The sequence below is a fragment of the Sclerotinia sclerotiorum genome, genomic scaffold (assembly GCF_000146945.2).
Source record: "Sclerotinia sclerotiorum 1980 UF-70 scaffold_11 genomic scaffold, whole genome shotgun sequence".
NCBI classification, from domain to species: domain Eukaryota; kingdom Fungi; phylum Ascomycota; class Leotiomycetes; order Helotiales; family Sclerotiniaceae; genus Sclerotinia; species Sclerotinia sclerotiorum.
The window spans coordinates 793638-810390 of record NW_001820825.1 but is presented as its reverse complement, the minus strand read 5'-3'; the positions used below and the strand labels follow the sequence as shown (position 1 = coordinate 810390).

Genomic DNA, 16753 nt, shown 5'->3' with positions numbered 1-16753 from the left:
GTACAGTACACTCCACATCTATTCTGAGGACTTCCTCAATAACATCATCGAATATGCACGATAAGGTTATCGATCAAATACGCCTCAGCACAGTATCTGTACCCCGCCCGACTGATATCATAAGAACGTGCATGACACTAGTCACCCCTCAAACATGCGGAAGTCCAAATCATTGGTCAGAAGATAACGGACATACTGTGTGTGTGTTGTCATTACATTATCCACAATACCGAAGATCAACACCTAAAATACCTAGGTATTGATAGATAATAATTGACCCCGCATTATCAATTGCGATAGGTCAAGCAACCTTCCTATTTAATAACTTAACAGGAACTTGTTTGGAATGTACTGGATGGTATTGTTTTTGAATTTTGCGCCGTCGAATAGTTTTTAGAGCCTAAAGCCAGGAGGACAAATTTCTTATTGAAATATCCCATTGAGTGTAATCTCGCATTGTTAGAAATTCTCCCTGGCAGGAAATTAATTCAGACGCCACTAAGCACCATGGATACCGTCAATCAGGTGACCATTGTCGGAGCAGGCCCAGCAGGTCTTATGCTAGCGTAAGTTGACCCGTCCTTCCCTCGCTACACTAGACTCATTGCATCTGCATTGACACAATCAAGCTGTACCCTTTTACGATACGGAATCCAGGTCACTATTCTCGATGACAGGCCTTCTTCAACCGCGACAGGTCGAGCAGATGGCTTACAACCAAAAACCATCGAAACTCTCAAGCAACTAGGACTTGCGGATGCTTTGCTCGAGAAAGGTGTTAAGGTGTATGACATTTGCTTCTGGGTTAGTTGTTCGCGATTCGGTTTCTACATATAAAAATTAACTGTGTACAGAAATCGACAGCAACAGAAGAATTGCATCGTACAGCCAGGGAAATCCATTATCCAACAGATGTAGTAGATCTATTAGATCCGCATCTTTTACTCATACATCAAGGAATGATTGAGGATGTTTTCATCCAGGATTTAAAAGCCCGAGGAGTTGAAGTGCAGAGAAATTCTTCTTTCCTGAGATTCGTGAAGCCGACATCTGAAAATGAAGATATACATGTAGAGTACCAAGATCTTCAAAGCGGTAAAACAAAGGTTTTGAAAACGAAATACCTTGTAGGTTGCGATGGCGCCCATTCAAATGTTAGAAAATGTATAGATGGGGCAGAGATGGAAGGAGACCAAAGTGGGAGTGTATGGGGTATTTTGGATGCAGTCATTGAAACGGAATTTCCGGATTTATGGAGCAAGACTGTGGTTCATTCAGAGAAGGGTGCAATACTTGCCATACCAAGAGAGCGAAATATGACGAGACTCTATATTGAACTGCAAGACACGGCAGAGAAAGACTCCAAAGAAGTTGTTCAAGACTTTGTGATGAAGAGGGCTGAGGAAATTTTTAGTCCATATAAGTTGACATGGAAGCGTATCGGTCAGTGAAATTTTCTCGGTGAGTTGGAAAATTGCTGATTTTGATAGAATGGTTTGCGGTATACAGATTTGGTCAAAGAGCAGCAAAACGCTTCTCAGATGACACACAGCGCGTTTTCATTGTTGGGGATGTAAGTGAAAAATGCGTTGTCTCTCAATGTCCTCTCAGTCTAATAATAGAACAGGCTGCACATAACCATTCCCCGAAAGCAGCACAAGGTATGAATGTATCGATGCATGATTCCTTCAATCTTTCATGGAAATTGGCCCTTACCATAAAATCCCTTGCGCTGCCGTCACTTCTGAAAACATACACAGAAGAAAGAAAAGACGTTGCCCAAGACCTCCTCGCGTTCGATTTTGAACATGCCAATGCTTACTCTGCTGGCGATCCTGAAGCGCTTGCGGAGAACTTTGCACAGAATGTTAGGTTTATATCCGGACTTGCGGAATATGGTGAGAATGTTTTAAACATACAAGAAATTGCTGCAAGAGAAGACGACCAAAGACATAGAGGCGTATTGAAACCTGGTGCGCTATTGCCGCCGGCTAGAGTTTCCAGATATATTGACGCCAATCCTGTCGATCTGCAGCTCGATATTCCTTTGCTTGGACAATTTCGCATCTTTTTCTTCCTACCAGACGTTCGTCGGTACTCTGGTTATCTGGAGTATGTTTTCAAGCAGCTTTCTGATCCCACAGGGGTTCTCGCTCGCATTTCTGCTGCAGCTCATGCATTCACACCACTTGAGACAGAAATGGATGACTATATTCAGCCAAACAGGTATATAGGTGTGAGCAAGGTGTTCACGTACGCTTTGGTGACAAAGATGAACAAGGAAAGGTTCGAGATCGCAGACTTACCAATGAGCTTGCAAGAGAGTAGGTGGACGATCTACGTGGATGATATTTGTAAAGATGGAAAAAGTTGTACAAGCAAATGGGTAGGTGATGTCGAAGATGATGAGATGGTAGTTTTGAATGTCAGACCTGATGGATACGTTGGTTCACTAAAAAAGTTTCATGGAATTTCCAATGAAAGTGAAGATGTTGGTGACGAGGTAGTAAATTGGTTGCAGGAATATTATGGTGGATTCTTGAAGAGTTGATTGGGGCTACTCATTTCCAGAACCAGCATAGAATATTTAGACAAGAGAGCATCAGTCACCACGAAACCACACAATATATCAAGAGATGTTAAAATCCTCCCATTAATTGTGACCGAGGCTTTAATGGTTTTTGATGTTTCTCACGAGAGAATGATAATAAATAACCCAAAGCCTAACAACGACAAAAGCTTTTACTTAAAGATATCAAAACACCTAACCCAGAGATCTAAATAAGAGTGCAAACAATGAGCTAGAAATAGACGACGAAGATGTCCCTTATGTTAGAATCTTTTCCAAAATTCCTAGCAAGCTTTTGCTTGGAGCTCTTGGTCTTGGTCTTCCAAACGGTTCGCATGTCATAACACTTGCCTGTCCCCAATGATTTACAATCCACTGAGAATGTGAACCCAGAGATGCAAATTGCTTCAAATTTTCAGAGTCGATTCCATTGAACAGCCAGAACAATGCGGTCGCGGCCACGAACAACACACTCGCTACAGACGGCGTGTCCAATGTGCTGCACTTGTCTCCCATCGAGACACATCCATCAAACGTCTCGTACACTCTAATGTGTATGCCTGACAAGTAATGCAGAGATCCTAGAGTATCGATCTCGGAACGCGTATTCAGCTTAAGATATTGGCGCATCCGGAGCAAAAAGTAGCATATTTGAAATGTAGTGGAAGGCAGGATAACATTATACGATGAAATGGTCGCGAGAAGCGTTGAAGTTCATAACCTGCCTTTCACCAGAAGATCAAACACTATGCTTGATACATAATCTTTCTCTTTTTGTCGCTATTGCACTTGCACCTTCCTAATTGACATCTGGTGGCTTTTGTGGACAATGTCAACATCTAGAGAAATTGCAAGAAGAGTATGGCTGGTGTTCAAATGATCCCTGGCGTAATTTCCATAAAACTTACCCTAGTTTCCTGCGGAGCACCACAGAAAGGCTCTGTTCACGAAGAAATCTTCGAGATTTACGCCAAATGATGGCTGCGACGAGCTATCTTGGCCTGACATGTACGAATGCAATTGATGATAAAAGGCCCATCTGTGAGTGGTCTATAGGGATTTTTCTGTGGGTTTAATGCTCACGTGACGGAGCATAGCATGGGGACAAGCACCTTATCACCCCGCTCTGCCCAATTCGTCGCCCTGCATACACAACACCATCCCATCTTAGAAGCATGATCACAATGCTTGCTGGTGTATTACGCCACTCGAGCAAAATGACTTCTCAGATATTTGATCCTCAGCCTTTTGGTTCAGCGTCGCACTCGTCATTTTTATTTAGCCATGATACAATTAAAACCAGAGATTCAATCATTCTTTCAAGGTTCTACTTTAGAATTCTTCCTAAATGGGACGAAGGTAAAACTTCATAACCCGAATCCTCAATGGACACTCTTAGACTTCATAAGGTCTCAAGATGATCTCAAGGGCACCAAGCTCGGTTGCGGCGAAGGCGGATGCGGGGCCTGTACTGTTGTACTTCAAACTCTTGATAAATTTGCAGACTTTCGAAAGATAAAGCATATTGCTGTGAATGCTTGTCTCTTTCCTTTGATAGGAGGTAACTCATCATACAGACACATCTCTTGATCAGAGCTGACGGATTGCAGTGGTTGGGAAGCATGTCATCACCATCGAGGGTCTTGGAAATGCAGAACATCCTCACCCACTACAAGAACGTATAGCAAAGCTTCACGGATCACAGTAAGAAACTTTAACACCATAAATTATTCTATGAAGGGTCTAACCACGATTTTTAGATGTGGCTTTTGTACTCCTGGTATTGTCATGTCGTTGTATGCCTTGATCAGGAATTCTTACGACCCGATATCAAAGTTATTTCAACTATCTGCAGATGATGTGGAATTAGAAGGGCATCTAGATGGAAACCTTTGCAGATGTACCGGCTATAAACCTATTTTGCAAGCCGCAAAGACATTTATCACTGATGACCTAAATGGAAAACTATCCATACCTAGGTCAGATACTGTCAATGAGCGTGCGCCTGAAACAGATCTTCCTAATATTCCATTACACTCGGACATTGATTCTGTCGAAACTAGAGATAAGAATGCTTCTTGTGGAAGAATTGGAGGCTGCTGTAGAGATTCGCCAGGTAATGATTCATGTGGATCTCGAACTAGCTCTTCGGAACACTCTCCAAAAGAAAGCCTCACTCAACGTTCCGAAAGCTCAATAAGTTCCCCCTGCGATGATACTATGTCTTCGAAAAGCTTGATATCACCGGATTCGAAAGACATACAACATTCGTTCATTCCTAACCGTCCTCAGACCGAACTTATATTTCCACCGGCACTCCACAATTTCACAACAGAACCGCTATATTATGGGAATGACACGAATATGTGGCTTTTGCCGACAACACTTGAGCAACTGCTTCTGATTAAACAGATCTATCCCGCCGCTAAGCTAGTATGTGGAGCTAGTGAAACTCAAGTTGAGGTCCGATTCAAACACACTTCATTACCTATTTCAGTTTACGTTTCGGAAATTAAAGAACTTCAAGGTATGAATATACCACAAGATGGTGAACTTCAATCGTGTACAGAAATTATCTTTGGGGCAAACACCCCCTTGACAGAGGTGGAATATGCTTGTCGCAGGATATTTCAAACGCTTGGGCAGAGAGCCTTGGTTTTCGAAGCTATGAGGAAACAATTGCGTTACTTTGCAGGAAGGCAAATTCGTAACATTGCTTCACTTGCTGGAAACATTATTACAGCCTCCCCAATTTCAGACATCAATCCTGTACTAATGGCAGCAGATGCTGTTTTGACGGTCCAAAGCAAAAGCCAGGGGAGAAAGGACTTACCCATGTCCGACTTCTTCGTTTCATACCGTACTACCAAACTTCCAGTTGATGCTATGATAGTGGATGTTCGAGTTCCCTTGCCACCATCAGATGTTCGAGAGATCATCAAAGCATATAAGCAGGCTAAGAGGAAAGATGATGATATCGCAATTGTGACGTCTGCATTTCGGGTGCGACTCGATAAAGATGGTATCGTCTCCCAAGTATCACTGGTATATGGTGGGATGGCACCAATGACTATCAAAGCACAAAAAACTATGAAGCTCTTGCGAGGTAAAACATGGTACAGTCCAATGACTCTCAATGAATCCATGAAAAGTCTAGCCGAAGAATTTAATTTGAAACACGATGTTCCTGGTGGAATGGCATCATATCGTCAAACATTGGCCATATCTCTATTCTTTAGATTCTGGCATGAAGTAGTTTCTGATCTAGGGCTGGGAAAGGTTGACCCTGATCTCATCAATGAAATACATCGAGGTATTTCTTCAGGTATCAGGGATAACTCTAACCCGTACGAACAACGTGTTGTAGGGAAACAAATCCCACATTTATCAGCTTTGAAACAGACGACAGGAGAAGCTGAATACATAGATGATATGCCTCGACAACATCGAGAACTATTTGGTGCTATGGTTTTGTCAAGTCGTGCCCATGCGAAGTTGGTGGATGTAGATTGGAAACCAGCGATTGAGTCAGGACTTGCTTTGGGCTACGTCGACATTAACGATATCCCAATAGATGCAAATCTTTGGGGATCTATTGTGAAGGATGAACCATTCTTTGCCGACGGAAAAGTATTTTCTCATGGTCAACCTATAGGTTTAGTATATGCAGAATCTGCTCTACAAGCACAAGCTGCTGCGAGAGCTGTTCGAGTTGAGTATGAAGATCTTCCGGTTATTTTGACTATCGATGAAGCAATTGAGGCGAACAGTTACTTTCCTTATGGAAACTCTTTGAAGAAAGGAGTTGCAATTGAGGACAAAATGGACGATGTCTGGGCATCATGTGACAAAGTCTTTAAAGGTACTACTAGAATAGGTGGTCAAGAGCACTTTTACTTGGAAACTAATGCATCGATGGTGATTCCAAATAAGGAAGATGGAACGTATGAAGTATGGTCATCAACTCAAAACAGGTAAGACAAATCAACTGTTCTTTCTAGTCCAAACAATAGCTAAGAAATTCTCGCAGCATGGAAACCCAAGAATTTGTAGCTCAAGTAACTGGAGTTCCCAGCTCCCGTGTCAATGCCCGGGTAAAACGTATGGGAGGAGCCTTCGGCGGTAAAGAGTCCCGTAGTGTTCAACTCGCATGTCTTCTTGCCGTTGCAGCTAAGAAAACTAAACGTCCCGTACGATGCATGTTAAATCGAGACGAAGATATGATGACAACTGGACAACGTCATCCAATTCAAGCTCGCTGGAAAGTCGGCGTTAAATCTGATGGAAAGGTCGTTGCACTGGAAGCGGATGTATACAACAATGCCGGATTTTCACGAGATATGTCAGCTGCGGTGATGGGAAGATGTCTGACGCACTTCGATAACTGTTATGAAATTCCTAACGTTCTGTTGAGAGGCCATTTGTGTAAAACCAATACACATAGTAACACAGCATTCCGAGGTTTTGGGGGACCACAGGCCATGTTCTTTGCAGAAACGTACATGACTGCTATTTCAGAAGGCCTCAACATTCCCATTGACGAACTCAGACTCAAAAATCTCTACAAACCAGGGGACCATACACCCTTTCTACAAAAAATCGATCAAGACTGGCATATTCCTCTTCTATTGGAAAAAATCAAAAGCGAAACAAAATACTCCGAACGTCTCCTCGCAATCGAAAATTACAATGAAGAGCACAAATACCGAAAACGTGGCATATCTCTACTTCCCACAAAATTCGGTCTCTCATTCGCGACAGCCCTTCATCTAAATCAAGCATCCGCCTCCCTCAAAATATATGGCGACGGCAGTGTACTATTAAATCACGGGGGTACAGAAATGGGCCAAGGCTTATACACTAAGATGGCCCAGATATGCGCTCAGGAACTAGGTGTGCCTATGTCATCTATCTTCACACAGGATACATCAAGTTATCAAACTGCAAATGCGAGTCCCACAGCTGCCAGTTCAGGAAGTGATTTGAACGGTATGGCAATTTTAGATGCTTGTAAACAATTAAACTCGCGCTTAGCACCTTATCGAGAAAAGATGGGAAAGGATGCAAGTATGAAAGACTTAGCACATGCGGCTTATCGTGATCGGGTTCATTTGACCGCTAGCGGGTTTTGGAAAATGCCACGTATTGGATATGAATGGGGAGTTTATGATAAGGAGAAAGTGAAGGATATGTATTACTATTTTACCCAAGGAGTAGCTCTTACCGAGGTCGAACTCGATATACTTACAGGTCATCATATAGTATTGAGAACGGATATATTAATGGATATCGGGAGATCTATCAATCCGGCAATTGATTATGGTCAGATTGAGGGAGCTTATGTGCAAGGGTTGGGATTGTTTACCATGGAAGAAAGTCTTTGGACACGTGAGGGTCAACTTTATACGAAGGGACCTGGTACGTATAAAATACCGGGATTTGCGGATATTCCTCAGATTTTTAATGTTTCCTTTTTGAAAGATGAGGAGGGGAAAGAAAAGATGTGGCAGGGATTGAAGAGTGTACAGAGTAGTAAGGGAGTGGGTGAACCTCCCTTGTTTTTGGGTGCAGGAGTATTCTTCGCGCTAAGGATGGCGGTGGGGAGTGCGAGGATTGATAATGGGTTGGGGTTAAGTAGTCAGAAGGATGGGGAGAAGGAGAGTGAGGGTTGGAATTTGGATAGTCCGGCTACAGTGGAAAGATTGAGAATGGCGGTTGGGGATAAAATTAGTGAGATGGGGAAGGTGGAGAGGAAAGAAGGGGAGAAATCTTTCTTTGTTTCTGTTGCTTGATTTTGGATATGTCTGTGATGGATTTTTCAGAAGACAATAGGTGAAAGGATATATATCGTGAAGTTGGAAACGTAGTAAGCACAAACTTGGAAGTATCTTGATAGCACAAATTTATCTTCTTTTTTGATTGCACTCCATCTACTTTCTATACGGGTACACTGGTGGTTGAAGCTTGCCGAATTTTACCTCCTTTATATCATACTAGTCTAGTCACCAATAGATTGATTGATTAAATTAACGTCTACACTGAGTCTATGACTATCTAAGACGGCTAGGAGCTTTGTAGGCTTCTAACAATAATACATGGGGGGTAGCTGGCCTTATTCGACCGTAGCTAATACAGGTTGGGGAGATTGAAAGCCTCAATCTTCTAATGTTTGAATGGGGGAAGTGAAAACTAATACTAGGGAACCAAGCCCGTCTAGTCACCAATAGAACACTGCGAAATTTCCACTATATCACAACCATATTAAAGATGAGTCAAAGTCATGAAACGATGTAACTCAGCATCTTGCATGAGTATCTCGCAAAATAAATGCCAACGAAACAATCGCCCTATCATTCCTTTGGATCTCCCCCTATCATCATTATAATCACAAGTACCTCCAATTACTACTTCCACTGTCAATATCATATCACTACCAATCATCAAATTATACACTCTTAACCAAAAAAAAAAAAAAATTGAAATATTCACCTCCTTCATGCTCTATCACGACTGTGTATTCAGGTACTCTATATTACATTCGAAAACGAATTGAATAATCGAATCTCAATATCCTTAAAATCCGATTCTAGCTTTTTTAATTAATATTACAGTATTTAATTACTCTATTATAAGATTTTTTTTCATAGCTGTAATACAAAGATTTAAAGTTGGTAGGAATTTTAAAATTTTTTACAAAATGAATAAATATATAATCACTCCTTTCTTATCCTGTTTCACTTATACACGAATTCAATAATATGATACATAATGCACAATGTGTGTATCAGTACAAGTACCTAGGTATACAAAGTATACAAGTACCTGGATATACAAGTATACAAGTATTCTCGCCTCCCGCCGTACAGTCTCAAAGATAACCAACTCCTCACCGTAAGATATAAAGTAGGTACCTAGGTAACTATAACTTTGTACCGCGATCATGAGCATCATAATCTCTCACCTCTCACCTCTCGCCGCCCATCTCTCACCAAAACCCAAACACCTCCCAATCTACATCATAAGATACCCATCCTCACAGATCACCCGTCGTACATATGCATACATACATATGTATATTCATAAGAATCATACTGCATTTCAATGACTTCTTCGCGTGTTCGAGAATCATTCTTGTGTATCAGTGAGTGATTGCCATAATATTCGTATATACATGGGTATTTGTCGCAACGTTACGATTTCTCAATCCGTGTAAGAGTGTTATTCTTCAGGGTGAATACGGAACCTCGTTTAATCTCGCTCGAGGGGAATATTAAGTTGTGCGAATGTTAGTGATGTTGTGAATCGTTTCTATGATGCGATCGATGATGGTTTCAGGGAGCAAGAAGTAAGAAGTAAGAATGTAAGGAAGGAAAGAAAGAAAGAAGAAAGGAAGGAAGGAAAGAAATGAGTAAGCAGTCCATATATTTGCATGTGCAGACTTAAAACTAGAGGAGAAATGAAAGGCCACTTGGCATGATTGATGACTTGCTTTGGACTTACTTCTGCATTTAGAAACTATGCCACGCCAAGCTTGTACTTCCCCAAAAAATGAAAATGACTATAATCAAGAGCTCCAAGCAAAAGTCATGAAACATGAAATGAATGCATTATAATTCATTCCCACCTCGAGAAACCTTCCCAACTTCCAACTACTGTATCCCCATGATTTACAATCACCGCGCGCGACCATTCTCCCGAAAGCTCATCCAGAATCCATACCAAAGAAAATAGTCATGTGAATATGTACACCGATATCCGGAAACACCAGCCGAAAACGCCACCAGATGAAGAGGCGTTTTTAGGGATCGGAGCTTGAAGCTTCTTTGGAACAATTTCTCCCTTCCCGTTGTCTTATGCGGTCTTATTATGGATCCCAAAAATCAAAAATCAGCGCCAATTATCCAAAACCCTAACCCTACATCCCTTTAGGTCCTAGGAACACATGATCATGTTCAATAATGCGAGAGGCGAAAATCTCATGGCTGGTAAAGGAGAATAGGAAAATTTTATATCCGGGGCCGGAGGAACACTTCTCACATTTTGGGGAATCTGATGATTTCAACTCATCCAATCGGTGTTGCTACGGTGAGTGGGAACTTTGAATCTTGTGTTGCCGGCGGTAAGATTGAGGCGTCAGCACCGAGCGAATCTTTCACAAACAGCCTGAAAAGCTCGATCTATGTAATATAATACCATCTCGATTCCAGGTTTTCGGGCGACTATCAAAAGGATAAAAGTACAGTCATCAATCAAACTTTGTATGGATATACTGTAACACACGATTTAGTCAGGACCATTTACTCAGCTCTTAAGATGTAACCTTAACTTAGACCGAGAAGCGAATTTGTGAAAGCTGATGTTAGATCCTACGAGCAAATCCTTCCACTTTCTCATTCATCTCGTACTTCGAACCCCATTCAGCCTCAATACGAAACTCGTGATCAAAATTCCCAATCTCGGGCTCTCGTGGGAACCTCGGCCGGCAATAGGGAAAATAGGCCGTATTCTGTACCATAGGTAATACATACATACCTCTGAGAGTACGGACGATGCGATGCGAGGAAGTTTGGGAAAAGTGGAAAAAGGGAAAAGTTGGGGGATTCTGGAATAGTGGGGGATTCGTCGTGGGATTACTACGGTCTGGAGATTGAAAAGTGGATCCGACAAGATTTCGTATGTATGGGGGAAGAAAGATGGGAAATTGAATAATGGGTGAAAAAAGTATATGGTTTAAAGGGCCGATTACCTCCATATGCTTATGCGTAAATGCGGATATCTCCTTTTTGGGGGGAGTTTTTTAAAACATGTAAGGCATTTGTGGAGTTAAGGGTATGTGGGATTATGGTTAGGTGTTGGTAGGTGTTGGTAGGTGTTGGATTAGGGATGGGATTAGTGATGGGAAAGCGGGGAGTGGGGATCTTGGGGTTTTATTGTTTTTCTTTTTCCTTTTTTTTTCTGGAGTTTGGAGTAATTGTGGGCAAGAGAAAAAACTTCGGAGATGAGTGGAGTTTGGTTGGAAGGAAAGGAAAAAAAGGGGGAAGTAAGGGAAAAAAAGAAAAGGTGGAAACAGACAGATAGGTAAATCTTCTCTCCACTGAACAAAGTGTTATGTGTGATTAATGATTTATGTAAACAACTCTATTTCATCGACAGTTTTATACTTCAACGACAATATCTAGGTAACATGAAATCGTAAATTATAAATTACCTACATGACTTCAATGATTCATAGGCGCTCATACAAATTCAATTAACTTCTTCACAATCCTATAATATCAACATCCTAATCCTACATCCCACGGTTATCCCAGCGCTGAGTATTGCTACCACCATTATATCCTCACCTCACTCGGCGTTTAACAACAAAGCCAAGCACTATGCAATCCCAGCGGGTCGACATGCCAAGAAACACAACACGTTTTTGCGGTGGTACAGCCGACAAACGGGTGGACGGCGGACAGCCCAATGGGTTTTGTTGGAAGGGAAGTTTTGATCTTGGTCACCAGGATTAAGGAAGGGGATGCAGTACGGAATACGGATTATTATTATTTCTATCATTCGGCTCAGACAGCTGGGAAAAGATTTCTAAAAGATTTCAAATTACGAGTTTGGCTGTGATAGTTCCAGAATCTAGATGGGTCATGCTGTGTGTTTTAGTCTTCTCACATTGCATGATTCGATTAAGGTTATAAAGATTGGACTCCAGAACAAATGAACGGACAGCCCGTAAAATCCAGACTAGAGTAACCAACAAATGACTTACAAATTCCCATACAAACGAAAAGATTTCTCCATTCTCCATTTAATAAGTTTATTTTAGCGCCAAGTTAAGGTGTGGCTCAGTCCCAATACTCGGTATCAATGCACACCTAAAAAAATGAACTAATAGCCGACGACACTTTTTTAATGTTACCTTCCCAGCCCAGCTCTCCCAAACAAACTTCAAGTTCCAAACTAATCCCGTGGAAATATACGGAGTATCAAGCCTAGAAGCTTTCGATCTTGGGATTTGGAAGTTGGAACAAATGGATCAAGCAACTGAATCCAGAAGTTCTCGTAATGGGTTTTTTGGTATCGAAATTCAAACCACTTGGTGTAAAATTCTTTGCTGAGTTGAATACCGCTGTAGAATAATGACAATGAGAATGACAATGGCAATTACAATTAATCTTACATGGAGCTACCTAGCCAACACGTTTCACTCATCTATTCATTCAAAAATCAATACTAACAACAAATATGAAAACGAAATTAATAAATATATCTTCTCTTATTATACTCAGTACCTAAGATCTTACAATAATAATGATAATAATAAAAATGATCACGTTGATGGCTTGCTTGCTTGCTTGAACTTGCCTTCCTTTCACTGAACAAGGGGGGTCGTATGCATGAAATGATCCTCAGCTGGGATATGCAGTAACAAGAGACCAAAATTCGGTGAATTATGTACAGAGTATGTATGTATGTATGTATGTATGGAGTACCTACTCTCCTCTGCACATCTTTAATTGGTACCTACCTACTGTATCTACTATCTTTAAAGTATCGACAACGTTACAATACCTAATATCGAGGGGACCAGCGCGTTGGCAAAGTCGATACATACATACATACATACATTAAATGCAAACAAACAACAAACATGCCACGAAAGAGAGGCTCGAGACAAGTCATGCGGAAGGAAAAGGTTCGAGGGGCCAAACCCAAACCCGCTGTGGGGAGAATCCATGTACCCCATGGCGCATGCATGCATCGGGCATGACTGTTTCGGGAATGACAGCTCGTTCAAAATATATTTTGTTAGGAGCGAGCTTTTCAATTCATGGAGAATTTAAACTTTGTACATTAGGACACGGACATTTCTTGGACCAATTACCTTGATTGTTTCTTTCTACTATTAGTTGGAGTTTCGATTGGAGCTTGGGTGAATGAATGAATGAACGAACCATTCTTTTGGATGGATCGTTTCTTTTGCTGATTGAGAAATTACTCGGTTTTTAGCTTCTTTTTGTAAGTATCCTTACAAGTTACAACCAACTTACAATTTATGAGTGAAGAGATTTTTTTATTAAATGTGATGATGAATTCTAGTGGATGATATTTAGAGGAAAGGAAGGGAAATTAGATAATCATAATTAGATTTTGTTCAATTTATACTCAGTGATGCGTACCTACTTAAATACTAGCTGATAATCAATTTAAACAATCACGTGTCTTCTTGTCTTCAATTCAATAATATCAGTCACCTGGTAGTCAGCCTCTACTTTTGTAATAATCCAGCTGAACCGAGGATGTTACAGTAGGTACCTAGCTAATCGTAAATTCGACTAGGGAAATACTGTAATCTGTACCTATCCCGCTGTCAATACTATACATATTACACTCATTCAATTCACTCCAGGCTCTCCCCAACTCTAGCGTATGGAGAAAATCCCTTACAAAACGGACCGATTACTCGGGGTACTGCACAGACCAATGCCTCGCCTAACCATCCCTACCTAGCTTCATGTACGGAGTACACTGTACAGCACTAGTACCAAATGCACTAAAAACATGTCTAGACGTCTGGAGACTGGAGAGATCATCAAAGACATGGGGTAATTAGCGTGGCGAGGTGGAAGTGGAAGTGGAAGAGGAAGAGGAAGTGGAGAGCGGCGTCCCCATCTGGAGAGAAATTTGCTCGTGAGGATTCCTGGGTCAACATTCTCCGTACCAAAAGCCTACCAACGCCTGACTTGAACTTCCATGCAAGCGTTTAATCCTAGTCCCCTACGCTTATTACCCCAATCTCTCAAGTGTCATGGCTCACTGCATACAAAAGCTTTGGAAATCCCTCCATCTTACTTCCTCTTTTCCCCAGTCTCTTCACTTCAGTAAGGTTTCTTGAATCCTCTTCTCTCGGCCATTCAATCTTGAGTGATTCCTTTACTTGACATCTTCTCATTCCTCTCCTCTCCTACCCTCTCGTACTTTCAAGCCTACCGCAGCAATGGCAGGTGGATTGGCTGCTACTTCAGATGTGGCCCGCATCGAGGCTCCCGTCACTGCAAAGGCATACATGATGTGTGCTTTTGCTTCGTTCGGTGGTATCTTCTTTGGTTATGATTCCGGTTATATCTCTGGTGTTATGGGAATGCCCTACTTCATCAACTTATATGTACGTCATGTCTCATCACCCATCATCCCATACACATTAACTAACATCTTCATTTCTAGACTGGCAAAGCTATTCCAGGTCCTGGTGCATCAAAAGCCGAGAAGGATGCTTTCGTTCTTCCCGCTTCGGATAAATCTTTAATCACTTCTATTCTCTCCGCTGGTACATTCTTCGGCGCCATCATTGCTGGTGATCTCGCGGATTGGATCGGTCGTCGTACTACTGTCATTCTCGGTTGTATCATCTTCATCATCGGTGTCATCTTACAAACTGCATCTACTGGTCTCGGACTCCTCGTAGCTGGTCGTCTGGTTGCAGGTTTCGGTGTCGGTTTCGTCTCGGCCACCATCATTCTTTACATGTCGGAAATTTGCCCCAAGAAGGTTCGTGGTGCTTTGGTATCGGGTTACCAGTTTTGCATTACCATTGGTCTTCTCCTCGCTTCTTGCGTCGATTATGGTACTCAAAATCGTTTGGATACTGGTTCCTACAGAATTCCAATCGGTCTTCAAATCGCGTGGGCTCTCATCTTAGCTTTTGGTCTTTTCCTTCTCCCTGAATCCCCAAGATACTATGTTAAGAAGGGTAACCTTGATCGTGCCGCTGCCAACCTTGCTCGTCTCAGAGGTCAACCAGAAGGAAGTGAATACATCCAACAAGAACTTACCGAGATCATTGCCAACCATGAATACGAAATGTCCGTCATTCCTCAAACCGGTTACTTCGGCTCATGGATGAACTGCTTCAAGGGATCACTCCGCAACCCTGGTTCCAACCTCCGCAGAACCATCCTCGGTACTTCTCTTCAAATGATGCAACAGTGGACCGGTGTCAACTTCATCTTCTACTTTGGTACTACCTTCTTCCAAGCTCTCGGTACCATTTCCAACCCTTTCCTCATCGGTTTAATCACCACCCTCGTCAACGTTTGCTCCACCCCCATCTCCTTCTACACCGTTGAACGTTTCGGTCGTCGTACAATCCTCATCTGGGGTGCCCTCGGTATGTTAGTCTGTGAATTCATCGTCGCAATCATCGGAGTCACCGCCGGTCGTGCCTCGCAAAACAACACCTCTGCCGTCTCAGCCATGATCGCATTCATCTGTATCTACATTTCCTTCTTCGCCTCCACCTGGGGTCCCGGAGCCTGGGTAGTCATCGGTGAAGTCTTCCCTCTCCCCATCCGATCCCGCGGAGTCGGACTCTCCACCGCCTCCAACTGGCTCTGGAACTGCATCATCGCCGTCATCACTCCCTACCTCGTCGGTACCGAAAAAGGCCAAGCAAACCTCGGCGCAAAGGTATTCTTCATGTGGGGTTCCCTCTGCACATGTTGTTTCGTCTATGCCTATCTCCTTGTTCCTGAAACCAAGGGTCTCTCCCTCGAACAAGTCGATCGCATGTTGGAAGAAACTACCCCCCGTACATCTGCTAAATGGGTTCCTCACTCCACTTTCGCAGATGAGATGGGTATGACTGAGAAGTCTGGTGTTGAACATGTTCAACATGCTGAGGGTGGTCAGAAAGTTGAAGTTTAGATGATTGATTGATTAATCGATCAATCAATCGATTCATAACGCGAATTGTAATTGATAAAGCGGAGGCTTTTTTTTGTTTTCTCAAAGGGGATGTAATCTTACGCAGTACATTCAATACCTAGCTAGGTAGTAATCAATCATGGTGTTTTTGTTGTTTTTGTTTTTGGTGGGAGGGGGACAATGGTTTGGTTTGGGTTGGTTGGCCGGCGGGCTGGGGTTTTATTAAAACTTATGATGCATGGATGGATGGATGAGTAGGCTAGCTAGCTATGCTATCTGGCTAGCTTTTATGAGATATGGATGGATATGGATATGGATATGGCTTTGTAGATACAGATACAGATACGTATACATGCATGATACCTATACAAAATATAATATATTTATGAATTTTTTAAATAACTTTTTGGATTTTTTGGTTTGCTTTTGTATTGAATGTGATTTGGATTGGATTGGATTGGATTTGATATGATATGATAATCAACT

General features: G+C 42.1%; 5 protein-coding genes across 5 annotated transcripts; all 5 read left to right on the top strand.

The window, feature by feature from the left end:
* Nucleotides 1-507: 507 nt before the first annotated feature.
* On the top strand, nucleotides 508-2551 carry SS1G_08429 (hypothetical protein; the record flags this gene model as incomplete). Its single annotated transcript, XM_001590639.1, has 6 exons — nucleotides 508-566; nucleotides 630-804; nucleotides 855-1443; nucleotides 1491-1573; nucleotides 1628-1898; nucleotides 2145-2551. The coding sequence occupies 6 exons, from the start codon at nucleotides 508-510 to the stop codon at nucleotides 2549-2551; spliced, it is 1584 nt and encodes a 527-aa protein (XP_001590689.1).
* Nucleotides 2552-3546: 995 nt separating this feature from the next.
* On the top strand, nucleotides 3547-8361 carry SS1G_08428 (hypothetical protein; the record flags this gene model as incomplete). Its single annotated transcript, XM_001590638.1, has 4 exons — nucleotides 3547-3577; nucleotides 4180-4273; nucleotides 4330-6543; nucleotides 6600-8361. The coding sequence occupies 4 exons, from the start codon at nucleotides 3547-3549 to the stop codon at nucleotides 8359-8361; spliced, it is 4101 nt and encodes a 1366-aa protein (XP_001590688.1).
* A 1379-nt stretch (nucleotides 8362-9740) lies between these two features.
* On the top strand, nucleotides 9741-9977 carry SS1G_08427 (predicted protein; the record flags this gene model as incomplete). The annotated part of the gene is made up of 2 exons (XM_001590637.1): nucleotides 9741-9778; nucleotides 9860-9977. 2 exons carry the CDS (start codon nucleotides 9741-9743, stop codon nucleotides 9975-9977), a joined length of 156 nt encoding a protein of 51 aa, XP_001590687.1.
* A 550-nt stretch (nucleotides 9978-10527) lies between these two features.
* On the top strand, nucleotides 10528-12062 carry SS1G_08426 (predicted protein; the record flags this gene model as incomplete). Its single annotated transcript, XM_001590636.1, has 3 exons — nucleotides 10528-10654; nucleotides 11109-11242; nucleotides 11802-12062. The coding sequence occupies 3 exons, from the start codon at nucleotides 10528-10530 to the stop codon at nucleotides 12060-12062; spliced, it is 522 nt and encodes a 173-aa protein (XP_001590686.1).
* A 2499-nt stretch (nucleotides 12063-14561) lies between these two features.
* SS1G_08425 (hypothetical protein) lies at nucleotides 14562-16267 on the top strand (the record flags this gene model as incomplete). Its single annotated transcript, XM_001590635.1, has 2 exons — nucleotides 14562-14729; nucleotides 14789-16267. The coding sequence occupies 2 exons, from the start codon at nucleotides 14562-14564 to the stop codon at nucleotides 16265-16267; spliced, it is 1647 nt and encodes a 548-aa protein (XP_001590685.1).
* Between the last annotated feature and the right edge of the window lie 486 nt (nucleotides 16268-16753).